This window comes from Trachurus trachurus (assembly GCF_905171665.1).
Source record: "Trachurus trachurus genome assembly, chromosome: 6".
Taxonomy (NCBI): domain Eukaryota; kingdom Metazoa; phylum Chordata; class Actinopteri; order Carangiformes; family Carangidae; genus Trachurus; species Trachurus trachurus.
In genome coordinates this window covers 30638517-30661303 of record NC_139897.1, presented here as the reverse complement: position 1 = coordinate 30661303, position 22787 = coordinate 30638517, and the positions used below count along the sequence as shown (strand labels likewise).

The 22787-nt window shown below is 41.7% G+C and overlaps 2 protein-coding genes across 2 annotated transcripts; both read left to right on the top strand.

Moving 5' to 3' along the window:
• Positions 1-517: 517 nt before the first annotated feature.
• LOC310987600 (cytosolic 5'-nucleotidase 1A-like) lies at positions 518-9993 on the top strand (the record flags this gene model as incomplete). Its single annotated transcript, XM_083973929.1, has 6 exons — positions 518-553; positions 5279-5389; positions 6469-6604; positions 6711-6833; positions 7876-8006; positions 9559-9993. 6 exons carry the CDS (start codon positions 518-520, stop codon positions 9796-9798), a joined length of 777 nt encoding a protein of 258 aa, XP_083830055.1. The 3' UTR covers positions 9799-9993.
• Positions 9994-10419: 426 nt separating this feature from the next.
• On the top strand, positions 10420-18357 carry LOC310987935 (protein NLRC3-like; the record flags this gene model as incomplete). The annotated part of the gene is made up of 8 exons (XM_083974404.1): positions 10420-10424; positions 10902-10910; positions 11941-12038; positions 14804-14941; positions 15094-16891; positions 17006-17179; positions 17269-17442; positions 18351-18357. 8 exons carry the CDS (start codon positions 10420-10422, stop codon positions 18355-18357), a joined length of 2403 nt encoding a protein of 800 aa, XP_083830530.1.
• Between the last annotated feature and the right edge of the window lie 4430 nt (positions 18358-22787).

The following is a 22787-nucleotide window of genomic DNA, read 5'->3' as shown; positions in this document are numbered from 1 at the left end:
AGTGGATGGATGAAGCTCCGACATGAGGTGGCGTGGTGGCGTTCATTTTCACGTTTTCAAGTAGGAGGTCGGGAAAGAGTTCCCAGTTCCGAGTTGTCCTGAACGCAGCATTAAAGCGGTAGGCTACGTCACACACGTCAGAAAAGCGGAAGTGAACTAAAGAGTTGAGTGTTTGGAACATGGATGTATTATATTAACGGTTTGGAACATAGGATTTGAGTGTCCTTTCCTTTTTTTTTTTTTTTTTTTTTTTCTTTATTAATATGTTTTGTTTCCTGACACTCTCCTGCTCACACTCCAGCTCAGAGGGTGGCGGTAATGCGCCGGTAAGCTGGTTGCCAACCGCCGTTAAACAAAAAAGAAGAAGAAGAAGAAGAGTTGAGTGTTTCTGGGGGAACTTTGACAGACAGTTGCTGCTGCTGCTGTTGTTGCTGTGGTGACGGGGTCGTTGTGTCCGTGAACAGGTAAAGATAAAGAAACTTTAACCTGTCGAGGCCGTGAAGGCGCCACAGCTGACATGGTTTCCACGGTGCAGAACACGGACGTGAAGCAGGTAAGTTAAGAGAGACTCACCTGGGGCTGAGGCAGGTTATTATGGGCATAAATGTGGCAGCCGTAGAGAAGCCCACATGTGAAAATGCGTGAAGGCTGGATGTACAGTTCATCATGGACTTCGTTTTATTTTGTTTTGTTAATTTTTGTTTTTGATTTGTTTCGCTTTTGTGTTTGCTTTTCTTTTTGCTTTTCCTTTTGTTTTTTGCTTTGTTTCTTCTTTTGTTTTTGTGGGGAATGGCTTTGGCCACTTCCATGGACAATGAAAATAACTAAACAGACAAATGACAAGCCTGGATAGAGACTATATTTTTCCATTCGATGACTTTGAGGAGGAAGATTTCGGGAATTGTGCAAATGACTGTCAACTTGGGCAGTTACCCAACACAAGCACGGAAAAAATGAATTTCAAAACCTTTGACTATGTAGAACATAAGATGTTTGATCCTGAATGCAACTTTGACCCAGACAACAATTTTTATAATAACAACAACAACAATACTTGCGAATACTATACAGATGATCAATTAAACACAAGTATCAACATGGACAATGCACTATCAATCATACATTTCAACAGTAGAAGTCTTTATAGAAATATTTCAAAAATTAAAGAGTGTTTGAGTAAACATGGTAAATTTAATATAATTGCAGTATCAGAAACATGGCTTGATAAAGAGAAAGTTAAGGAAATGGAACTGGAAGGATATGAACTATTTTCAATGAACAGGGTGAATAAAAAAGGAGGTGGGGTTGCTTTATACGTGGATAGAACTTTGCGATGCAGCCAGATTGAATGTATGACAAATACTATAGACAATGTACTTGAATGTTTAACCATTGAGATTCATAATGAAAAAGCAAAGAATGTAATTGTTAGTTGTATCTATCGGACGCCAGGTTCATGTCTTGATATATTCAATGAACAACTAGCTGCTATGTTTAACAATTTAAATGATAACAAAGTGCAAGTAATCTGTGGTGATTTCAATATAAATTTGCTAAACCCAAACAGACACCAAAAAACAATTGACTTTATTAACACAATGTATAGCAACTACCTTTTCCCTGTAATACTAAAACCAAGTAGAATAACCATTGATACAGCCACACTGATAGATAATATATTCACAAATCAAATGGACTATGAAATAGTAAGTGGACTTCTAATAAATGACATTAGTGATCATCTTCCTATTTTTGCAGTTATTCAAAAATTTTTTGGGAAGAAAGTTAAACAAAAGACTCATACACACGAAATGATAAGACATAAAACACCTAAAGCCATTGATGCCCTCAAGATGGACCTAGAGGGACAACGCTGGAATGAAGTCTATGCCAGTGAAGACCCAAATTGTGCATATGATAAATTTATGTCTACTTTAATTTCACTATACGAGAAACATTGTCCCCTAAAAAAAGTAAACAGAAAACATAATGATAAATATAAACCATGGATCACAAAGGGGATAGAGGATGCATGTAAAAAGAAAAATAGATTGTACAAGAAATTCTTAAAATTGAGAACTAAAGAGGCTGAATTAAAGTATAAGGTATATAAAAATAAACTTGTAAACATCATAAGAACAAATAAGAAAGAGTATTATCACACATTATTGGAGCAGAACAGGTGTAACACACAAGGAACGTGGAGAGTATTAAATTGTATAATTAAAAAGAGCTTTAAAAAAAAGGATTATCCAGTATACTTTGTAAAAGATAATGACATTATTACAGATAAAATTGAAGAAATAGTAAATGAATTTAATAACTTCTTTGTTCAGGTTGGTTGCAACCTATCAAAAGATATTCCGAAGCCAAAAAGTAATAATGAGATAGATAAGTATATTAGTAAAAATTCCTCCTCCATGTTTTCTAGTGCTACGAATGATAGAGAGATACTCGAGATTGTTAATAAATTCAAAAATAAAAAATCCTCTGATTATTTTGATATGGACATGGTATTAATTAAAAGTATCATTGAATATGTAGTTCAGCCATTTACGTATATTTGTAATTTATCCTTTCAAACAGGTATTTTTCCTTCAAAAATGAAAATAGCAAAAGTTATCCCTATTTATAAAACTGCTGAAAGAAATCTATTTACCAACTATAGACCAATATCATTACTCCCGCAGTTCTCAAAAATTTTAGAAAAGTTATTTGTAAATAGACTTGATAATTTCATTGAAAGAAATAATCTATTGAGTGATAGCCAGTATGGCTTTGGAGAAAAAAGGTCCACCTCGATGGCGGTAATGGAACTTGTGGAAGGGATATCAAATGCAATAGACAATAAGGAATACACAATAGGTGTCTTTATTGATTTAAAAAAGGCATTTGATACTATTGACCACCGAATATTAATGAATAAATTAGAGAGATATGGCATCAGGGGGATTGTTTATAAGTGGATGGAGAGTTATTTGGAGGACAGATATCAGTATGTGCAATTAAATAATGTAAAATCTAAATACTTGAAGGTCACCTGTGGGGTTCCCCAAGGGTCCGTTTTGGGCCCTAAATTATTTTTGTTATATGTTAATGATATTTGCAATGTCTCCGATTTATTGAAATGTGTTTTATTTGCTGATGACACCACTCTCTACTGCTCTGGTAAAAATTTTGAACAGCTTCTGAGTATAGTTGAAAATGAATTGAACAAACTTAAAGACTGGTTTGATTTGAATAAGTTATCATTGAATCTAAATAAAACAAAGTTTATAATTTTTGGTACCAAACAAATTAAAACTCAGGTTAAAATTATAGTAAATAGTATTGAAATAGAAAGAGTGTATGAAAACAAATTTCTGGGTGTTACAATTGACGACAAACTGTGTTGGAAGCCACATATAAACAATGTGATAACCAAAATGTCAAAAATCATCGCAATATTTTATAAAACAAGAAATTATCTCAACCAAAAGTCATTATACACACTCTACTGTTCGTTGTTACTCCCATATATGACCTATTGTGCCGAGATATGGGGTAATGCGTACAAAACTAACACTCAACCTATCTTCAAATTACAGAAGAAAGCTATAAGAATTATAAATCATTTAAATATTATAGAGTCAACAAACGCTTATTTTGTACAGTCAAAGACTCTTAAATTTTACGACTTAGTTAATTTCAAAATGGCTCTAATTATGTTTAAAGTGCATAACCATATGTTTTGTTGCAGTACTCAGAGGCTGTTTGAAACTCGAGAGAGTCGTTATGAATTGAGAGGATTAGGTGTCTATAAAAGACCAAAAATACGAACTAATATAAAACAGCGTTGTGTTTCCGTCAGAGGTGTTAATTTGTGGAACAGTTATGATGAGGAATTAAGAATGTGTAGCTCGATTTCTATTTTCAAGAAAATGTTTAAATCCAAGGTACTTAAAGAATATATAGATTTGTTATGAGCGCCAAATGCTTGTTTGATTTAAACTCTAATGTAAAAGTTGCCTTGTTGAAATAGTTTCTGGATTGATTGTTGTTTTTTTGTTTTTGTTTTTTTCTCTCTCTTTACCTCTTTTTTTTGTTTTGGTAAAAAGGGTAGGCATAATAAGCCTAGGCTTCAGCCTACACCTTTTCGATCAGCACCCCTCATCACATGTACAGTAAGCACTTGTGTACATTTAGTAAATTTTACCTGTGGAGAAGGGGGGGGGGGGGGGGGGGAATGCTGATCGAATAAACTGAATAAACTGAAACTGTCTCACACCCACAAACACAACGAGAGATCTGAATTTCACACATCTGCAGAAGAACTCCGACAGAAACCAGAGGAGTGAGGCTGTTTATCAGAGTTGTGCACCAGACTCCGTTTAAATAATCATTATTTTAAGTATAATAATGTTCTTGAAGCAAACATCAATTAAAGTTCATAGTTTGAGACGTGAGTGACTTATGTTCAATTCGGCACAGAAATAAAATCCATGCAGCCACACGTTGCACTAAAATCCAAACTGATTCATCTTGCACAAGTTCCGTCAGACCGGGAGAGATTAGAAAGTGATTAAAATATTAAAATATAACTGCATAGATTATATAATGTACGCCGATTTGACGAGCGGGACCTAATTATTTATAAACAACCATAATCATTTATTTACCTGTGACACTTCTGTCGCAGATTAGTGACGTAAATGTGAACTTGCACGTTTTCTAGTGGAGATCCGGATCGATGAATAAGAGGCTGAAATTCAGGTCAGTTTCTGCAAAGACTGAGAGAAAACGAAGCAGAATTATATTTTAAGATCTTTATGATTTAGAAAACAGAAGTTAAAATGTTTTATAATGATGTCTAAAAGGTCAGTTTGCTTTTCTGCCCCCTTTCATTCAGAAGTTGCATTATTTTTTTGTGTCAAACCAAATAGAAGGTCTCTGGTTAAACTCTTTTTATTTTCTTTTTTCAATGAATGAAACAAATAAAAAAATAAAAAAATTAATGTCCATGCTAATTCTGTATTTCTAATTTCTGGTACTTTATACTCTACTACAATTAAACCTAAAAGTCTTGACTTCACCACATTTATCTGATAATATAAAACAAAAATATTATCAGCACATAAGAAACTTGTTTTTGTAGGTCAAGACAAGATGAAACTGTACTGATGCTCATTTCACCTTCACTGTCACATTATTGAATGACTCAATAATCAATATCCAATAACATGATTCACGTTTCCTATCACTATACGTATATAACTCATGTCCTGTGTTTCTTCTGCAGAAAGATGCTGATCGTGCGGTGGTCGTTGCCGTGACGTCTCGGTCGGTGTTCGAAGGTGGAGCCGATGGTGAAGAGGCGTACGAAGAGGGCGTGGCCTTCCCGCTGCTGCAGGTGTGTGGAGGAGTTAATGTGTTTATTTCATCATCGATCTCACTGCTGTTCAACTATTTAATACAACAGCATCTATGAACTGTCAGATTTTCACTCGGCTGTAGTGAAACTGAACTCGTTGCACAATGAAAACTGTCTCTTTTTTCAGCAATATGATGATTAAACACTTTACATTCATAGAAAAACATAAAATAAATACAACTCTCCAACTCTAAACTCACACTCTGAGTCAAGCAGCTTCTCAGACAGAACTAAATCCAGATGATCGAGAAGAAATAAGATTTGAAGAGACGTTCCCAGATGTTTCTTCACTCCTCTTCCTACTTCCTGTCTGATCTATCTATCTATCTATCTATCTATCTATCTATCTATCTATCTATCTATCTATCTATCTATCTATCTATCTATCTATCTATCTATCTATCTATCGTTCTATCGTTCTATCGTTCTATCTATCTATCGTTCTATCTATCTATCGTTCTATCGTTCTATCTATCTATCGTTCTATCTATCGTTCTATCTATCTATCGTTCTATCTGTCTATCATCTATCTGTCTGTCTGTCTGTCTGTCTATCTATCCATCTATCTATCCATCTATCTATCCATCTATCTATCCATCTATCTATCTATCTATCTATCTATCTTCGTCCTCATTTCTTCCTTCCTTTTTGACCCAATCTGTTCCCTTCCTTCTTTCCCTTCGTCCTCATTTCTTCCTCCCTTTTTGACCCAATTGACCCAATCTGTTCCCTTCCTCCATCTATCTTTCTTTCATTTTTCCCTTCCTTCTTTCCTCCCATCTTTCCCTTCGTCCTTCCTTCCTTGACCCAGTAGGACAACAGGAGGTTATAAGCACCACCACATTGTAACAATCACAGTCGAATAAATAACGAGTCAATAAATAGATAAATAACCAAAATTCCTCAGTTTCTGAAGTAGATCTCACCGAATCTCACCTAAATTTCACCAAATGTGAATTAATCCGCCACAGAAAATAGTCCCCGACAACAGAGGGAACAATGTGTGAGCTGTTGTTTTGAAGACGACACATGAAGGGCTGGACTTTGTTTTCCATCAGGCTCTGCAGAGAGTGAATCAGCGTCTGCTGGAGGCGAATCCCACGGAGACGCTGCTGTTTGACGTCGTCATGGTGACCACTGATGCGCAGCAGCAGCAGCAGAGCTCCCGCATCATCAGCAGCACCAGACGCTACGGTAATTTAACTTTTTAAGAGTTTATCCGGTCAGTGACGGGTCAGTGTTCACTTCCTGTTGTGACATCATCATCGTCATCGTCATGGTCACCGTCGCTCTGCTGCAGGTCTGGACGTCGGCAGCTTCTGTTTCTCGGCTGAGGAGGATTTCACCGACTGTTTGCTGGACAACAACGTGCAGCTGTTCCTGACGACGGACAGAGACGAGGCGTCGCAGGCGTCGCAGAAAGGTGAGGAGGCTTCGTCTCTTCTTCATCACCACCACCACGTCACCACGACGACGCCACGTTTTCACAGCAGGATGATTAAAACTTAAAATATGATGAAGTTCCCCTCCATTGCTAACATATTGGTAATGGATTGATCGTGTATAGGGCTGCAACTAATGATTATTTTTGTCATCGATTAATCTGTTGATTCTTTTAAACGATTAATCGATTAGTTGTTTGGTCAATAAAATGTTAAAAAATGCCAAATCAGTGTTTCCCAAACCACAAGACGACGTCCTCAAATGTCTTGTTTTCTTCACAAACCAAAGAGAGACTCAGTTTATTGTTTGTTATTGTCATAAAGGAACAAAGAAAGCAGAAATATTCACATTTAAGAAGCTGAAATCAAAGAATTTGGACTTTTTTTTCTCTTAAAGGGACAGTTCAACATTTTGGCAAATTGGCCCATTGCCATAATCCCTTACTAGCAGTAGGTTTGTTACCTTTAATTGTCAGTGCAGAGTTGTTTTCGAGGCAAATGCAAAACTGCTGATGCACGTTGCCTTCAGGGACAGTTTTTCATCAAGCAGTCTCTGTTTACCTCTAAAACAACTCTGTCTGGTAACGTTGTGTTATTATCTCATAGAGTGGTGAATGTGCAGGTCACAACTTGTCCACCAGAGCGTTGTGGAGTTGTTGGATTGTGTATTTGATGAGTTTGATGAGGGAAACCAAGAAATCCCATGAGCCTCCGTAGCGTAGCTCTGAGCAGCTCACGGCTCTGCTCCGCCGTTCTAAAAATAGCTTGCACCGACAATTAAAGGTAACGAACCTACTGCTATGACTATAGGGATTATGGCAATGGGCCAGTTTGCCAAAATGTTGAACTATCCCTTTAAAAAAACTACCCATCTGATTATTCGATTATCAAAAAAGTTGATGATTAATTTAATAATCAATTATTGTTCGATTAGTTGATTCATTGTTGCAGCTCTAATCATGTATTGACGGTGTATTGGTGAGTGTGGTGTCAGAAGGTGAATCCTCCTTGTCCTCGGTCCAGGCGTCCTCTCGGCGCTGTTGGACCAGCAGACGGCTTCCTGTTCGTCTGAGCAGCTCAGAGTTTTATTCTGTGGCGACGCCGTCGTCCGGCCCGACGTCAGCCCGGCGTCGGCGTGTCAACGGGCCGCTCAGGTAGCTACTCGCCGCCGCCGCCGCTGCCAGCTGCCTCTTTCATCAGCTCTTGTTAACCTTTCCCATATTCCATGTTATAAACTGTTTGTATACAGTATAAACTTGTCTGTATACGACATCTACTGCCTGTCCTGGGGGAGGGATCCCTCCTCTGTTGCTCACTCTGAGGTTTCTCCAGTTTGTCCCTTTTAAAGGACAATTCCAGGTGAATTCAACTCGGGGGTGTATGTTCCTATCATTTTAGGTCTAAAAGAAGGAATGTGAAGATTTGCAGTTTAATTGCTCCTGTTTTGTGGTAGTTGTGTCTGTCCCCGCATCGCCACGGCAGCAATGAATGGGGGCAGATGCAAGTTCCGCTGCTTAGGCTGTTTACATCCCTCAAAGCCGCAATGTTTTTCCACAGAAAGTCAGATGGCGACTCAAACATGTACCGAGAAGTTTATTTACTTAAAGCAAGCCGACATGTTTGTAAAACTAGATCTAATTCAAAGTCTCCCGGAGTCTCGCGCGAGACCCAGGTTGCCGCTCGGTGTGTTCAGGTGCAGTGGGAAAGCTACCGTTTGTGTCATAAACATAAATAAACTTCTCAGTGCATGTTTGATCTTCAGATTCCTTCTTTTAGACCTAAAATGATAGGAAAATACACCCCCGAGTTGAATTTGCCTGGAATTGTCCTTTAAAAGGGTTTTCCATGGAGTTTTTCCTCAGTGGATGTGAGGGTCAAAGGGCAGAGGATGTTGTTATGATGGGATGTGAAGCCCTTTGAGACAAAGGCCCAATTCCAATCCGACCCCCCACGGACTCACTGACTTAGAGGCGCGTTCACGGGAGGAAGTCCGTGAGTGTGTGAGGGCTGTTCCATTGTCAGATCATCAAGTCAGTGAGTCAGTGAATGAGCCCTTACTGCCCCCTTACCGTAAGTCAGCACCGATGCTGACTTTGGGTAGGGGAATTACCCACAGTTCATAGCGTTGTGAAGTCAAACACATGAGATGCCGTCGGAACGCAAGTGTTAAAAAAAGAAAAAAGTAAATTACCACACGTAGTCAGAGAGAGCTCCGCCGCTCTCTTTATTGTTAATGGACAAGAGCAACAACCAAAAAAAAGAAAGAAAGAAAAAAAAAGAAGAAGTTTACTGTCAGTATTAACGTGCAGTTTGTGATTATTGATGATGATTTGGTCTGATCTGATCCAGGAACATTTTGTTTTGAGTCCGTCCACCTCACACACCTTGTGTGCGTTGAAAGTACGTAAATTATCGGCCCAAGACCGGAGTCAACAACATGTTGTTGTCAAGGTAACGTGTGGTGAAAGTGGGTAAGTGCTGTTCCATTCATATTTACAGCATCTGGACCCTCACAGACTCTCACACTCTGTCACTTAGAGCTGACGTCACTTAAGTCAGTGAGGGTTCAGGGCTTGAGTCTTTAGGGGGCGGATTGGAATTGGGGGAAACTGTTTGTAAAAACGGGCGATACAAATAAAACGGCCTTGTCTGGTCGTCCTCTGCTCTGACCTGGAGGTTGCGTTCACTGTCTCTCTCCTTTTGCAGAGTTTGTCGGCTCGGCTCGGTGAGATGCGGCGGAGGTTCGGCATGGTCGACAGCCCGCTCAGCTTCGTCATGGTGACGGCGCGCGGCGGCAGAGAGAGCTGCTGCGCCGCGCTGAGGACGCTGCGGTCTCGGGGCGTCGGGCCGGACGAGGCGTACTGTCTGGCCGGGGCCCCGAGGGGCCCCATGCTGTCGCTGGTCAGACCTCATTTCCTGCTCAGCGACGGCAGCCTGGAGGAGTGATGACATCACAACGTCGCATGACCTCACAAAGAAACGTTCACTGTGTCTTTAAGAGAAAGTTCAGATCGTCAGTCTGACTGAAGGTCAAAGGTTCAACCTCAGAGTTTCTGTTTATTGTTCATGATGAGGTCACTGATCGATGACCTCACGTCTGAACTCAATGCTGTTTGACTCTGATTCACTTTCACTGTTCGTCTATTGATTGGTGATTGGGCTATTGATGAGTTCAGGTCTGATCAGGTTATGATCCGTGTTTGGTTTAAGAGAGAATTAACTCTGAACTCAGAAGATTTTAGCTTAAAGCTTTAGGAAAATCAAATAATTGATTATTATTATTATTATTATTATTATTATTATTATTATCGACGTTTGGTCACGCACAAATGGTTAAACCCAAACTGTTACATTTGTTTCTGTCATTTGTTGCACAGAGATTAAAGATTATGTATTAAACGTTATTTATGGAGACTTACGATGAATATAAGGACTGTACAAGAAGAAAAGGAAACACTGCTCTAGATGGATTGTCTGTTAAAACAATGATTAAACTATTAAAATGACTCTGTATAGTAAAAGCTGTAGCTACTGACACCCTGAGGGAGGTCATGATTGCAGTAACGCATGGGGTAATGTTACACAGCTGCTTGTTAGTCACGCCCCCAGTATCCCTATCTTGGGGTACCTACTACTATACAAAAGAAAAATCAGAGAAATGTCCAACTCTCTTGCATCACAGAGGAGGTCTAGAACAATACGACTGACAGGATCAATGCACAAGTGGCACAAAGTTCTTTCTATTTCAGCCTCATATGAATCCTTATTCTAGCTGTGTCTTATAGCTCAGTGGGTAAAACAAATAGTTTTAAACATTTTAGTCCACGCTGCAGCGAGTCTGGGAACGTTGATGGAACTGAACTCTCACTAAAATAAGCGAGACTCGGCCGTTGAAGTCAGACTTTGAGCTAAGCGAGCTTGATGGAGGAACCCCCCTGTTTGTCACTGTGAACTGTTTATTGTCACAGTTACACAACAAACAAACACATGACTCAAGTGTCACATTAAGGTTGTATTAAATTACTGTGTGTGTGTGGTGTGTTTCTCAGATACTTCAGGTGAGGTCTGCAACAACTTTTTACTCACCTGTTCACTCACCTGCAAACTCACGTGGTCATTCATTGTGACATAATTTTTAGGAATATTAACAAAGGAAAGCACTCGGGTCTGACATACAACTTAGGGTTTAGGCAGACACAGAGGTTCAAATTACGACAATTACTCATCAAAATGTTAAAATCTGCTAAAAACAGGGCAAAGGGAAACCAGTCAGGGCTGAGGTGAAGCTCTCTCCAAGGCCAAACAGCAGTGATTGGGACAGTGCAGCCACCACAGCCCTGCTATTGACCAATACAACAGTGCTGTGCTGCATTGTTATAGAGGTAGACCAGGAGACTGTATGTATTATTTTCATGTGTTTTCACGACCTCTGTAGTGAATAAAACCAGGAAAACAATCACATCCGAGTCATCTTTGTTCCTGAGCCACACTTATTACACCTACTATAAGTTATCAGGAATCTTATCAGCAGATGGACTTTGGCCTTGTGGTGGTGGAGCAGTTGATGAAGCTGGTGTCTTTCCTGTTACTCATTAATTGTTTATTGCTTTATAATTCCCATAGTACATTGTTTAGTTCACCTGGGTACATGTCATAATTAATAATAATGAATTAATAATTAATGAAGCTTAGCAAAAGTTCGGTCAGGGAGACTATCTCTCCAAGCATGCTCACTGAGTCTATTTCATCTCTCCCGCTTCCCTCTTATTTGTCTTCTAAGATGATCTGCTCCCTGGGGCCTAAGCACCAAAATATTATTTGTTCACAATAATTGTCTTTCTGCTTCACATCCCGTCTATTCCATTCTTAATAGTCTGTCCTGATTGAACTTCCCTCATGTAACTTTGGTCTGTAATATTATGTGTGATAAAGGTTCTTTGTACACTGGGTATTTTATTTCATGGAGCAAAGTGCAGCGGAGCAGATTCATTTATCCAGATAAGATTACAGTATCATATCCAACAGGTGAGTCACAGTTCATAGTTTAACAGCAACAGTTGTGTCACAGTTTATTGTCTCCTGTGGCAGTTACGTGAAGAGAGTGGTTATTTGTGTGCAGCTGGAGGCAGCTTTACCGCCTGGATCAGCCTGTGGAGGAGGCGGAGATGAGCCGCTGCTCTCCCGCTGTCTGAGACACTAATCGTGGCCTGAGCTCGTCCGGACAGCCGCTGGAGAACAGCTGTGACTTTGTCTGTGGTGAGTGGTCTGTCATTAGATTTACACTACAGGACTGATGTGGACTCAGTGTGGCGGGCTGAGCGGCTCACAGGGTTTTTAATATGATGTTCAGAAAGACAGTGAACACCTCAGAGGCTCCTGCTTCAACAGCTACTACAGTCGTCAGGTACTTGTACTTTCCTTGAGTATTTCCTTGTTGTGCTACTTCCTGCTTGTACTGCAGCTGAGTTGAGGCCCAGTTGTTGTGTGTGTAACAATCAGCTGTAGCTTGTTTGATCCAGTGGTTTTCTACAGGGACGCTGTCCACACAGAGACTGTGTCACATCAACTCAGTGGATCTCAGTCCTTGTGTGTGTCAGTGGATGGAAACAGTCGTCCATGGATCATGTTGCTGGGCTGCTCTTCACTTCACTGCAGCTTCATGACGCCATCTAGTGGACTGATAGTAGAAGTACAGCAGCTGATGGCAGCTTCCTCTTCCTCACTGCTGTGTGACTGCATTCAGCTGACACTGATATGAAGCAGAGAAGAAGAGCCGATCAGTGGAGGAGCAGCTGGAGACATGATGGACATGTGAGCTGCTGTGCACATGAATGATGTGTGTTTCCTCTGCAGGTGAAGCTACAAAGTGTGTGTGAGCTGATGTGGATGTGACCTCAGCAGCATGGATCAGTGTGAGGACAGAGAGGAGGGAGCCCCTCCCTCTAAAACCACTCTGTGTGGGGGACATCAGGGCCAGACCAGAGGTCAAAGGTCAGAATTAAAACTGTCAGACTTTTCTCTCTAAAAGTCAGTTGTTGTGTTTATTAAAAGATTGAAGATGATTTTCATCGGTTTTTCTCCAACATGCACATTTATCAGTTGTGTTGTTGTTTCAGGATCCAGCAGCAGCGACCAGACTCTCCTGAACCCAGCTGTCTGTCTTTAAAGAGTGACCGGTCAATAGGAAAGCTCATTGAATTTAAAGGAGGACGAGGATCAGCTGATCAGACGTAAGACAAAACTAAATTTCAAAGGTTTGGAGTCTCTGTTGAACGTTCTTCCTGTGGAGTCAAATTTCAATGATTCTACATAAAATCAGAGTTATGACTCTGTTATTAACTCAGTTATAACGCTACAACCTGGACCTTATTTCTGGCATAAGATAAGGTTGTTTGCTCACACATGTGACTTTGGTGTCATGAGGAGTCCTTTGGACAATATTTAGGTCCATTCGAGAGTTGCTTATTTCCATATAGTGGGAGTGATCGGGGCACAGAAAATGCAGACTCTAAATTACACATTATCTGCCGCAAAACTCATTCTGTTATCGTCATCCGGGGTCTGTAGAAAGCTGACAAATATGTAGCCAGGTTGCATAAAACTGCAAAACTTTTCTGTATTCATGTTCCATCTACCTAAAATATTTAACATCAGTTGTGTTGTTGTTTCAGGATCCAGCAGCAGAGACCAGACTCTCCTGAACCCAGCTGTCTGTCTTTAAAGAGCGACCGGTCAAAGGACGCGGCCATCAACTTTAAAGGAGGACAAGGATCAGCTGATCAGATGTAAGCTGTAACTGACAGTCAGATTCAGGTTATCATAGAAATGATAAGAACTTTAAAAAATCCTACAGGAACACTGCATTTTTTTGACGTAGTGTAGAGTGATGGAGAGAGGAGTTGAGGGGTCATGTGTTGTGTAAGTGTAAACAGTGAGTTACTATCTAGGAGCACACATCTTAATTGTGAAGGGTTTTTCAATGGAGCTTCACTGACAGCAGTGTGCAGATTTGTTTCATTTTTATTTTATTTGGCAGGGACACAGTATATTTTGTACCAGATAATGGCTAGAGAAGTGTAGTTATTTTCATACGTAGTCCCTGGGTGTGCCATTCACAATAACACACCACCTGTACAGTGAGAAACAATTGTTGCCTGATGTGCGATTAAAAAAGATGATTAATTGGGACTATGAGCATGATTTGTGACACCACAGTTTAGAAGCCAATCCTGGTCCAAAATTGAATGTTCAGAAGTGTGATGTGTATACCTGAGGTGTACAATACAAATGCCTACGATTGACTATGGTGAAGTACACTTGGATACATCTTGTGTCCGGCAGGTAAACTTAAGTGAATTATTCAAACAATAACATTGATGAAATGGATTCAAGATAAATTATCGTGTGGTTATTAGCTTTGCAGTGAATCGTGCAATAGAAATACTTTTTACTTTTCATAATATTTTTGAGTACATTTCAGAGCCTGTACTTTTTACTTTTACTTGAGTATAGATAATTGGATCAGTACTTTCACTTTTACTCAAGTCATTTTTTACACAGGTACTTTTACTTCTACTCAAGTAAAGAATCTAGGTACTTTTGCCATCTCTGTCTCTCTGTACTGATGTTCACTTCACGATTCCTCCACAGAGTGGACCAGGAGAGCTCAGAGGTTCCCAGTGGTCAGTCTGCCCAGCAGCATCAAACACACCTGGACTCCATGTTTATGGTGGGTACATGTCCAACAGCTGCTGTTACATCTGTTGTGTTCACAATCATCTCCATGCTGCACTTTGACACCAGTGGATTGTCAGTCTGTCAGGTTTTAGTTTGATGCTGTCACTCATAGAGTTTCTGTTCCAGCTGCTGGAGGAGAACATGGTCACTTTTGTGAAGAACGAGCTGAAGAAGATCCACAAGCTTCTGAGTCCAGATTACCCAGAATGCTCAGGGAGTCAGAGGAAGGATGAGGAGGTGGTGGACGGTGAGGATGAAGAGCAGAGGAGCATCAGAGAGGCGTTAGTGAAGATCACAGTGAAGCTACTGAGGAGCAGGAAGCAGGAGGAGCTGGCTGAGCGTCTGCAGAGCAGTAAGAGGATTTCTGTAATGATTCAACATGATGGACAAATAAGACGTTCACTGACATCAACACATGGAGGGAAACATGTTCATATAGTTGTTATTTAGAGGAGTTAACATGTTATATTTATTATTGATCTGATTTCTTGTGTTTTTATTCAGAACATTTTGCTCCAGTTTGTCGACGTAAACTCAAATCTGCCCTGAAGAAGAAGTTCCAGTGTGTGTTTGAGGGGATCTCTAAAGCAGGAAACCAAACCCTTCTGAACCAGATCTACACAGAGCTCTACATCACTGAGGGAGGGGCTGGAGGGGTCAATGATGAACATGAGGTCAGACAGATTGAAACAGCTTCAAGGAAACCAGACAGACAAGAAACAACCATCAGACAAAAAGACATCTTTAAAGCTCCACCAGGAAGAGACCGACCAATCAGAACAGTGATGACAAAGGGAGTGGCTGGCATCGGGAAAACACTCTTAACACAGAAGTTCACTCTGGACTGGGCTGAAGACAAAACCAACCAGGACATACACTTCACATTTCCCTTCACCTTCAGAGAGCTGAATGTGCTGAAAGAGAAAAAGTTCAGCTTGGTGGAACTTGTTCATCACTTCTTCTCTGAAACCAAAGTAACAGGAATCTGCAGCTTTGATCAGTTCCAGGTCGTCTTCATCTTTGACGGTCTGGACGAGTGTCGACTTCCTCTGGACTTCCACGACACTGAGATCCTGACTGATGTGACAGAGACCACCTCAGTCAACGTGCTGCTGATCAACCTCATCAGGGGAAAACTGCTTCCCTCTGCTCGCCTCTGGATAACCACACGACCTGCAGCAGCCAATCAGATCCCTCCTGAGTGTGTTGACATGGTGACAGAGGTCAGAGGGTTCACTGACCCACAGAAGGAGGAGTACTTCAGGAAGAGGTTCAGAGATGAGGAGCAGGCCAGAAAGATCATCTCCCACATCAAGACATCACGAAGCCTCCACATCATGTGCCACATCCCAGTCTTCTGCTGGATCACTGCTACAGTTCTGGAGGAGCTGTTGAAGACCAGAAGGAGAGGAGAGCTGCCCAAGACCCTGACTGAGATGTACATCCACTTCCTGGTGGTTTATCTAAAACTGAAGAAGGTCAAGTATGATGGAGGAGCTGAGACAGATCCACACTGGAGTCCAGAGAGCAGGAAGATGATTGAGTCTCTGGGAAAACTGGCTTTTGAGCAGCTGCAGAAAGGAAACCTGATCTTCTATGAATCAGACCTGACAGAGTGTGGCATCGATATCAGAGCAGCCTCAGTGTACTCAGGAGTGTTCACACAGATCTTTAAAGAGGAGAGAGGCCTGTACCAGGACAAGGTGTTCTGCTTCGTCCATCTGAGTGTTCAGGAGTTTCTGGCTGCTCTTCATGTCCATCTGACCTTCATCAACTCTGGACTCAACCTGATATCACAGCAACAAACAACATCTCAGTGGTTTCAAGTGTTTGAAGACACATCTACACCTTTCTACCAGAGCGCTGTGGACGAGGCCTTACAGAGTTCAAATGGACACCTGGACTTGTTCCTCCGCTTCCTCCTGGGTCTTTCACTGAAGACCAATCAGACTCTGCTACGAGGTCTGATGACTCAGACAGGAAGTGACTCACGGTCCTGTAAGAAAGCAGTTCAGTACATCAAGAAGAAGATTGAAGAGACTCCCTCTGCAGAGAAAAGCATCAACCTGTTCCACTGTCTGAATGAACTGAATGATCGTTCTCTAGTGGAGGAGATCCAACAGTCCCTGAGATCAGGACGTCTCTCCACAGACAAACTGTCTCCTGCTCAGTGGTCGGCTCTGGGCTTCATCTTACTGTCATCAGGAGAAGATCTGGACGAGTTTGACCTGAGGAAATACTCTGCTTCAGAGAAGGCTCTTCTGAGGCTGCTGCCAGTGGTGAACGCCTCTAACAAAGCTCTGTAAGTGTAGAGATAGTTGGATTTATTCATCATTGTATAAAAACACTTCTGTCTTTTCAACAGGACAGAAAATAAATCCCTTTCTTCTTTAATTCCTCATGATCATCTCTTCAGACTGAGCGGCTGTAACCTCTCAGAGAGAAGCTGTGAAGCTCTGTCCTCAGTCCTCAGCTCCCAGTCCTCTAGTCTGAGACACCTGGACCTGAGTAACAACAACCTGCAGGACTCAGGAGTGAAGCTGCTGTCTGGTGGACTGGAGAGTCCACACTGTAGACTGGAGACTCTCAGGTGAGGATCCATCAAGCTGTTTATCTGATGACACTTGAACACACCTCCAGGTTTTGACAGTGGTTTCCTGTGTGTTGTTGTGTGTTCAGTCTGTCAGGATGTCTGGTCACAGAGGAAGGTTGTGCTTCTCTGGCCTCAGCTCTGAGCTCCAACCCCTCCCATCTGAGAGAGCTGGACCTGAGCTCCAATCATCCAGGAGCCTCAGGAGTGAAGCTGCTGTCTGCTGGACTGGAGGATCCAGACTGGAGACTGGAGACTCTCAGGTATGGAGAGGCTGCTGCAGCCACACACACTGTCTGATAGAGGAGGAGGAGCTGGAACATTTTCTATGGCCCCGTTCACACCTGATCACACCTGGTATTAACATCTGTCTCAGGTGATTGATGCATTGATGACATCAGATCTGATCACTCAGACCATATCCAGAGGTGGTGTAGGCCACAGTGAAGCTCCGCCCACTCCACTGACGTCCTCTGTCACAGTCTGACTCGTCCCAACACAGTTTATACTGAAGCCAAAATCTCTGAGTGTTTCAAACATGAGCTGTGCAGCTTCCATCAGTCACAGTGACGAACTACTGGGATCAGGAGTTTCTCCTCATGACTTCAGTGTCTCATCATGACTCACTGTGTCATATTCAGGAGAAGAGTTCTCAGTGATGAAACCAGCTGTTGGCAGCTGTGCTCTGAGTCTCTCCAGATGTTTTGATCAGACTTTATTTCAGAGTTGATGAGGAAACATTTCAGCTGCTGCTGGTTTAAAGTTATGGTTGGTAACCATGTTCACTTTTTGTTATACTGGGTGAAATGGTCCTTCCATCCTTAGAGTAGTCAATACATTATGTATTCAGAAAAAGGAACAAAAACAATCAGACCTCTGTGGCAGCTGCAGGATAGACAAAACTCTGACCAATCCATGCTTTTCGCTCCGAAAAGGAAAAACCGATCAGATGCCTTCATGTCTGGTTCTGCCTAAGCCCAATCAAGCTGCCATCTCTCTCTCACTCTCTCGTGTGCGCGATCAGAGTCTTCACCCACGTCTGCGTAAAGGTGAAGGCGTGGCTTCAGAGAGAAGTCTGAGGAAAGGGGCTGGGACTTTTGACTTTGTATTTTCAAAATGTGGCCAGATAGAACCGTTTTTCCAGAGTCTCCAACCCTCTCTGTCTGGTCAGATATTGATGATCAATAATCAGCTCCTGATGAGATGTGTTGTTGTGTTGAGGAGACAGTAAATCACAGTGTGACATCCAGATGTCATCACTGTCCAGAGGTCTGGAGCTGTCAATCAGAAGAGAGTGAGTGTAATGAACAGTGTAGTAATCAGTGTTTGTGGCTGAATGTGTGTGCTGCTCAAACACATCTGACTCCAGATCAGATGAAGCCACAAAGTGGCTCCTTAATGAAAGTCTCCAGCAGCTGGAGCTTCACTTCCTGTCTGAGTCCATGTGCTCTGAGCTGAGCCTGCTTCTCTCTGCTCTACAGTTTCTCTGCTTCCTCTGGACTCTGACTTCAAGTCCAGTAAAAATGTGTGGACAGGTTTGATGGAGCTCAGGACTGGTCCTGAGGACGGCTGCTTTGTTCCACATGCTGTGACTGATCTCAGTGAGTCAGTGTGTTGCAGCTGATCTGTGTGAAGAGCAGAGAAGAACAGAGTCATTGATCATGAGATCCTGATCCGTCCTGTCACTGTGATCAGATGGTTTCTATTAGAGCTCCTTCATCCACTCACTGCTGCTGTGGCCATAGGCGTCATTTACGCTGGGGACGCTGGGGACATGTCCCCACCACTTTTTGTCAAGAACAATTTTGTCCCCACCACAAGGAGGCAGGTAGCAAAGGGAGCGTGCTTCATGCTCTCTCCGCGCCGGTAAAACATCGACTCCACTCGTCTGTACTCGGTTTTCGACACACACAGGTCTGTCTCTAGCTTTGTACGTATAGATGTGTGTGTGTGTCTCGTGTGCAGACGCAACTGACAAATACTTATAGATGGACAAGCAACAACTTCATTACTGGTAATCATCATTTTATTTTGAAAATTGACTGGATTCTCTCGCCTTTCTGTGCCCGACTTCCTGGCTGTTACGAGCTGTTCTATCCAGCTTGACATACGACGAAAAATAGAACAGACGCCGAACTGAAGCGCGGCAGCGGACTGTAGCCTACCGGATGAGACAGCATCCGATATATGCTTAATATGTTTGGGTGCAGGGGCGGATCTAGGTTCATGGGAGATCCGAGGCCTAGCCCAGAGGAAGGAAAGACAAAGATCTGCCTTTTTTTTTTGTCTTTGACTGTGATAGGCCTACTGGAAATTTCAACATATCAACTTTAGGTAGACAAAAGCATTGTCCTGAAGGGTCCACAAACAGGTGTTACATCATAAAAAAAATAATATATAAAACATGATCATAAGCTACTCAAATAAAAATGAGTGCATGTAATCCTGATTGACATCAGCCTCCCTACCCACAGCATTACGCTTTAAAAAAAAAAGAAGGAAAGAATCTTAATTTAAACTCAATTTGTCTGACTTACATTTACACAGCTCACAAAAAGTTAGGGATATTTGATAAGAATATCCCTATAAAAAAGTTCATGCTACAGTGATATTCTATCATGAGGCCTTTAAAGTAGAAGGATGCATGGTAATTTCTTTATCTCAAACAAAAGCTAATAACAGTGGTGGTTATAGCCCAACAAAAATCTCAATGTCTCAATAACTTTGTGTTTTCTTAGTCTCATGATGTCAACATTTGAACATGGTGGAGAGGAGAGGGAGAGAGAAGAAGATACAAATTGTCATTGAAGCAGAACATTACAACTGAACCACTAAATCAGATGGTGCTTGTGATTTGTGTAGTTAATCAGCTTGTTAGAGAACAGCATGTTATTCAATAAGGACTGAAACATTGAACAATTGGACATGTGCATTCAAAAGTTTAGAGAAGGTTAAATTAAGTTCACCTGTAAAGGTTATAGTGCATTTTAGGTGCATTCTGAAATGTAATCCAAAAGCCAAACATCCCTAACTTTTTGTGAGTAGTGTATCTCATATAATGCATAGATCTATGTGATATGCAGCCTGCCTGGCTCCATACAGCAGCCTGGCACCTGGCATAGTGGAGTCAGGCTGCATCTGACAGCTCAGTGTGACGTAGGCTACGGTCGAAGCCTTTATTTCTAAATACCTCCTTTTATTTTTATACATAGCAACCAAGCTCATCGTTCATTAGCTCATCTTCATCTTCTTCACATGCTTTTCTCCTCGTTGCGCTGTCAGACCTGGGTCTCTGTCTCCGTTACGCTGTATCGCTTCAATCAGGCCCGGCTCTAGCCATTTTGGTGCCCTAGGCGAGATTACTCCCAGGCGCCCCCCCCAACAATGATCAATAATGATCATAATGATAACGTAGCAGTGTATCTGTATGTCCCCTCTGACCCCGAGATACACAACTTGCACAACAATCAGTAAAATGTCATAAAGTAAATCCTGGGTGAAGACATGAAAAAAATGTGTCTATAGTCATGAGAATAACCTGTTGTGATGCTTGAAATGGGTACACAAGTCTTAGCTTCACAAAAGCAGTGGAATATACTGTATGAATAAAAGCTAATAGATACGTGTGGAAAACAAGTTAAAATAAAATTTTGTGAAATTGCTTTTTGAGCATAAATGTTATCTGTCATTCTATTTTCACCAAATGTCTCAAATGTAAAATAAAAGAAGCTAAATACTGACTTAACATTACATTTCAAACTTCATGACGTGTGTAGCCCTAAATGAGAAATTAGCTTTTTCTCCAAACAAAATATCAACTAAACAGACAAAAACCACAAAATTTACAATATTTAACCTATATAATGTACCCTATATGTGTTGTCACTGTGGTGCTGTTTGAGAGGTAAAAAAAAAAAAAAATGGTTTGAGAGCTCAGCAGGTCTGTATACAGAGCTGGAGCTGTGGCCCTGCAGGCTGAAGTCTCAACTCTCTTCTTTTTTCAATATCTTCCTCATCAAATGAGTCAGAACTTTCAGCCTCTGAAGCACCGTCACCCTCCTCACTGCTTCTCTCTCTCTCCTAACGATTCTGCGGGTTCGAAGCGCTTCACAGCTGTTCTTTTGATTGACAGGTCAAGGGTGGCGTAAAATGACCGAAATATAAACAAAAACATATCGAGACGGTCGCGCAAACGAGCCGGCATTTGCGCCGACTTTGAGGATTAATGCAACCAAGTATCCACACATCTAATTAAAAATGTGGCGTTTCTAACAAGAAAACGGCTTGAAAGCATTCCCACTGCAGACAGGTACCTCTGCTGTGTGTGTGACTGCGGGGAGAGCGGAGGGCACGTACCATGGGCATGTGGGGGAGAGAGGGGGGGGCGACTTAGTAAGTAATGTTGTAACATATTATATTATTACTTTTTTAATACGTATTGCTTTGCATTTAAATTAACGTGAGGTTATTTTTTGTATTAAGAAATAATAGTACCAACTAGTTATAAAAATAGTGAAAGTTACACTTTTTTTTCTTTCCCATTTGTGGCGCTGGCGCCCCCTGGATGGACGGCGCCCTTAGCATTTGCCTATACGGCCTATGCCACGGGCCGGCCCTGGCTTCAATCCCATTCAAGTCGCATTTTTACAGCGTGCGCTGCGGTCCGTCTTCGGTCCATGAATCTATTATAATACATCCATTCTCGGTCCCGAGCGGGCTCCGGACACAGAGCAGAGATCCAGATCCCTCTCTGAAGCAGAGGATGAGGCCAGCTTCACTCCCGTCAGTCTTCACAGACAGTCCACACGAGTTTTTTTTGTTTGTTTGTTTGTTTTTTTGACCCGGCTTGTATTTAGGGCCGGCCTTTTTTTTGTTCGTGTAATGATTGAATACCGGCCATTATTTGATGTAATAATGCGGTATGCTATTATTATTATGCCCCCCTCTCAATAAACAGTTCCGACGTCCATGAGGCGACACAGTTCCGACGTCCATGAGGCGACACTTCAGACTGGTGCGGTCAGCGGAAGTAGACTGACATAAACCGCGTTGAGATTTTTTTTGCCCCTACTGTAAAACATTCGGGGCTTTGGCAAAAACATCCGGGGCTTGAGTCCAAGTAGCCATCCCCTAACCCCGTCCCTGTTTGGGTGCAAAGTCACTGTTAACGAAATCAACAGCTAATTTGTCCCTTCAAAATAAAGTTTGTAACGTGTCTGTTTGGAGCAGCTGCTGACAGTGACAGTTTCCTCATCACTAAACCTGAGCGACCATCCGATCCTCACTCACGTTGTGACGACGGGACAAAGTCTTTTGGACATATATTGTATATTCTGTGTTTTTCCTCTATAACCGCCTCGTTTCAGTTTTTGCCGGTTGGCAATCATCTGGTGTGCACCCGCTGTTTCTCTGTTTCTCACTCACTCACTCTCGATGCGCATAAAAGTTATAAAAAAAAATAAAAAGGAAAAAACACAGATGCGCAAATTGAATTTACCTACTGTAGTGTAGTCTAACAATTCAATGACAACAGCTGATCACCAGCTTGTCTGGCCCCACCTGTCAAGTCTATATGAACACAACTACAGGCTTCTTATTTTTTTATTTT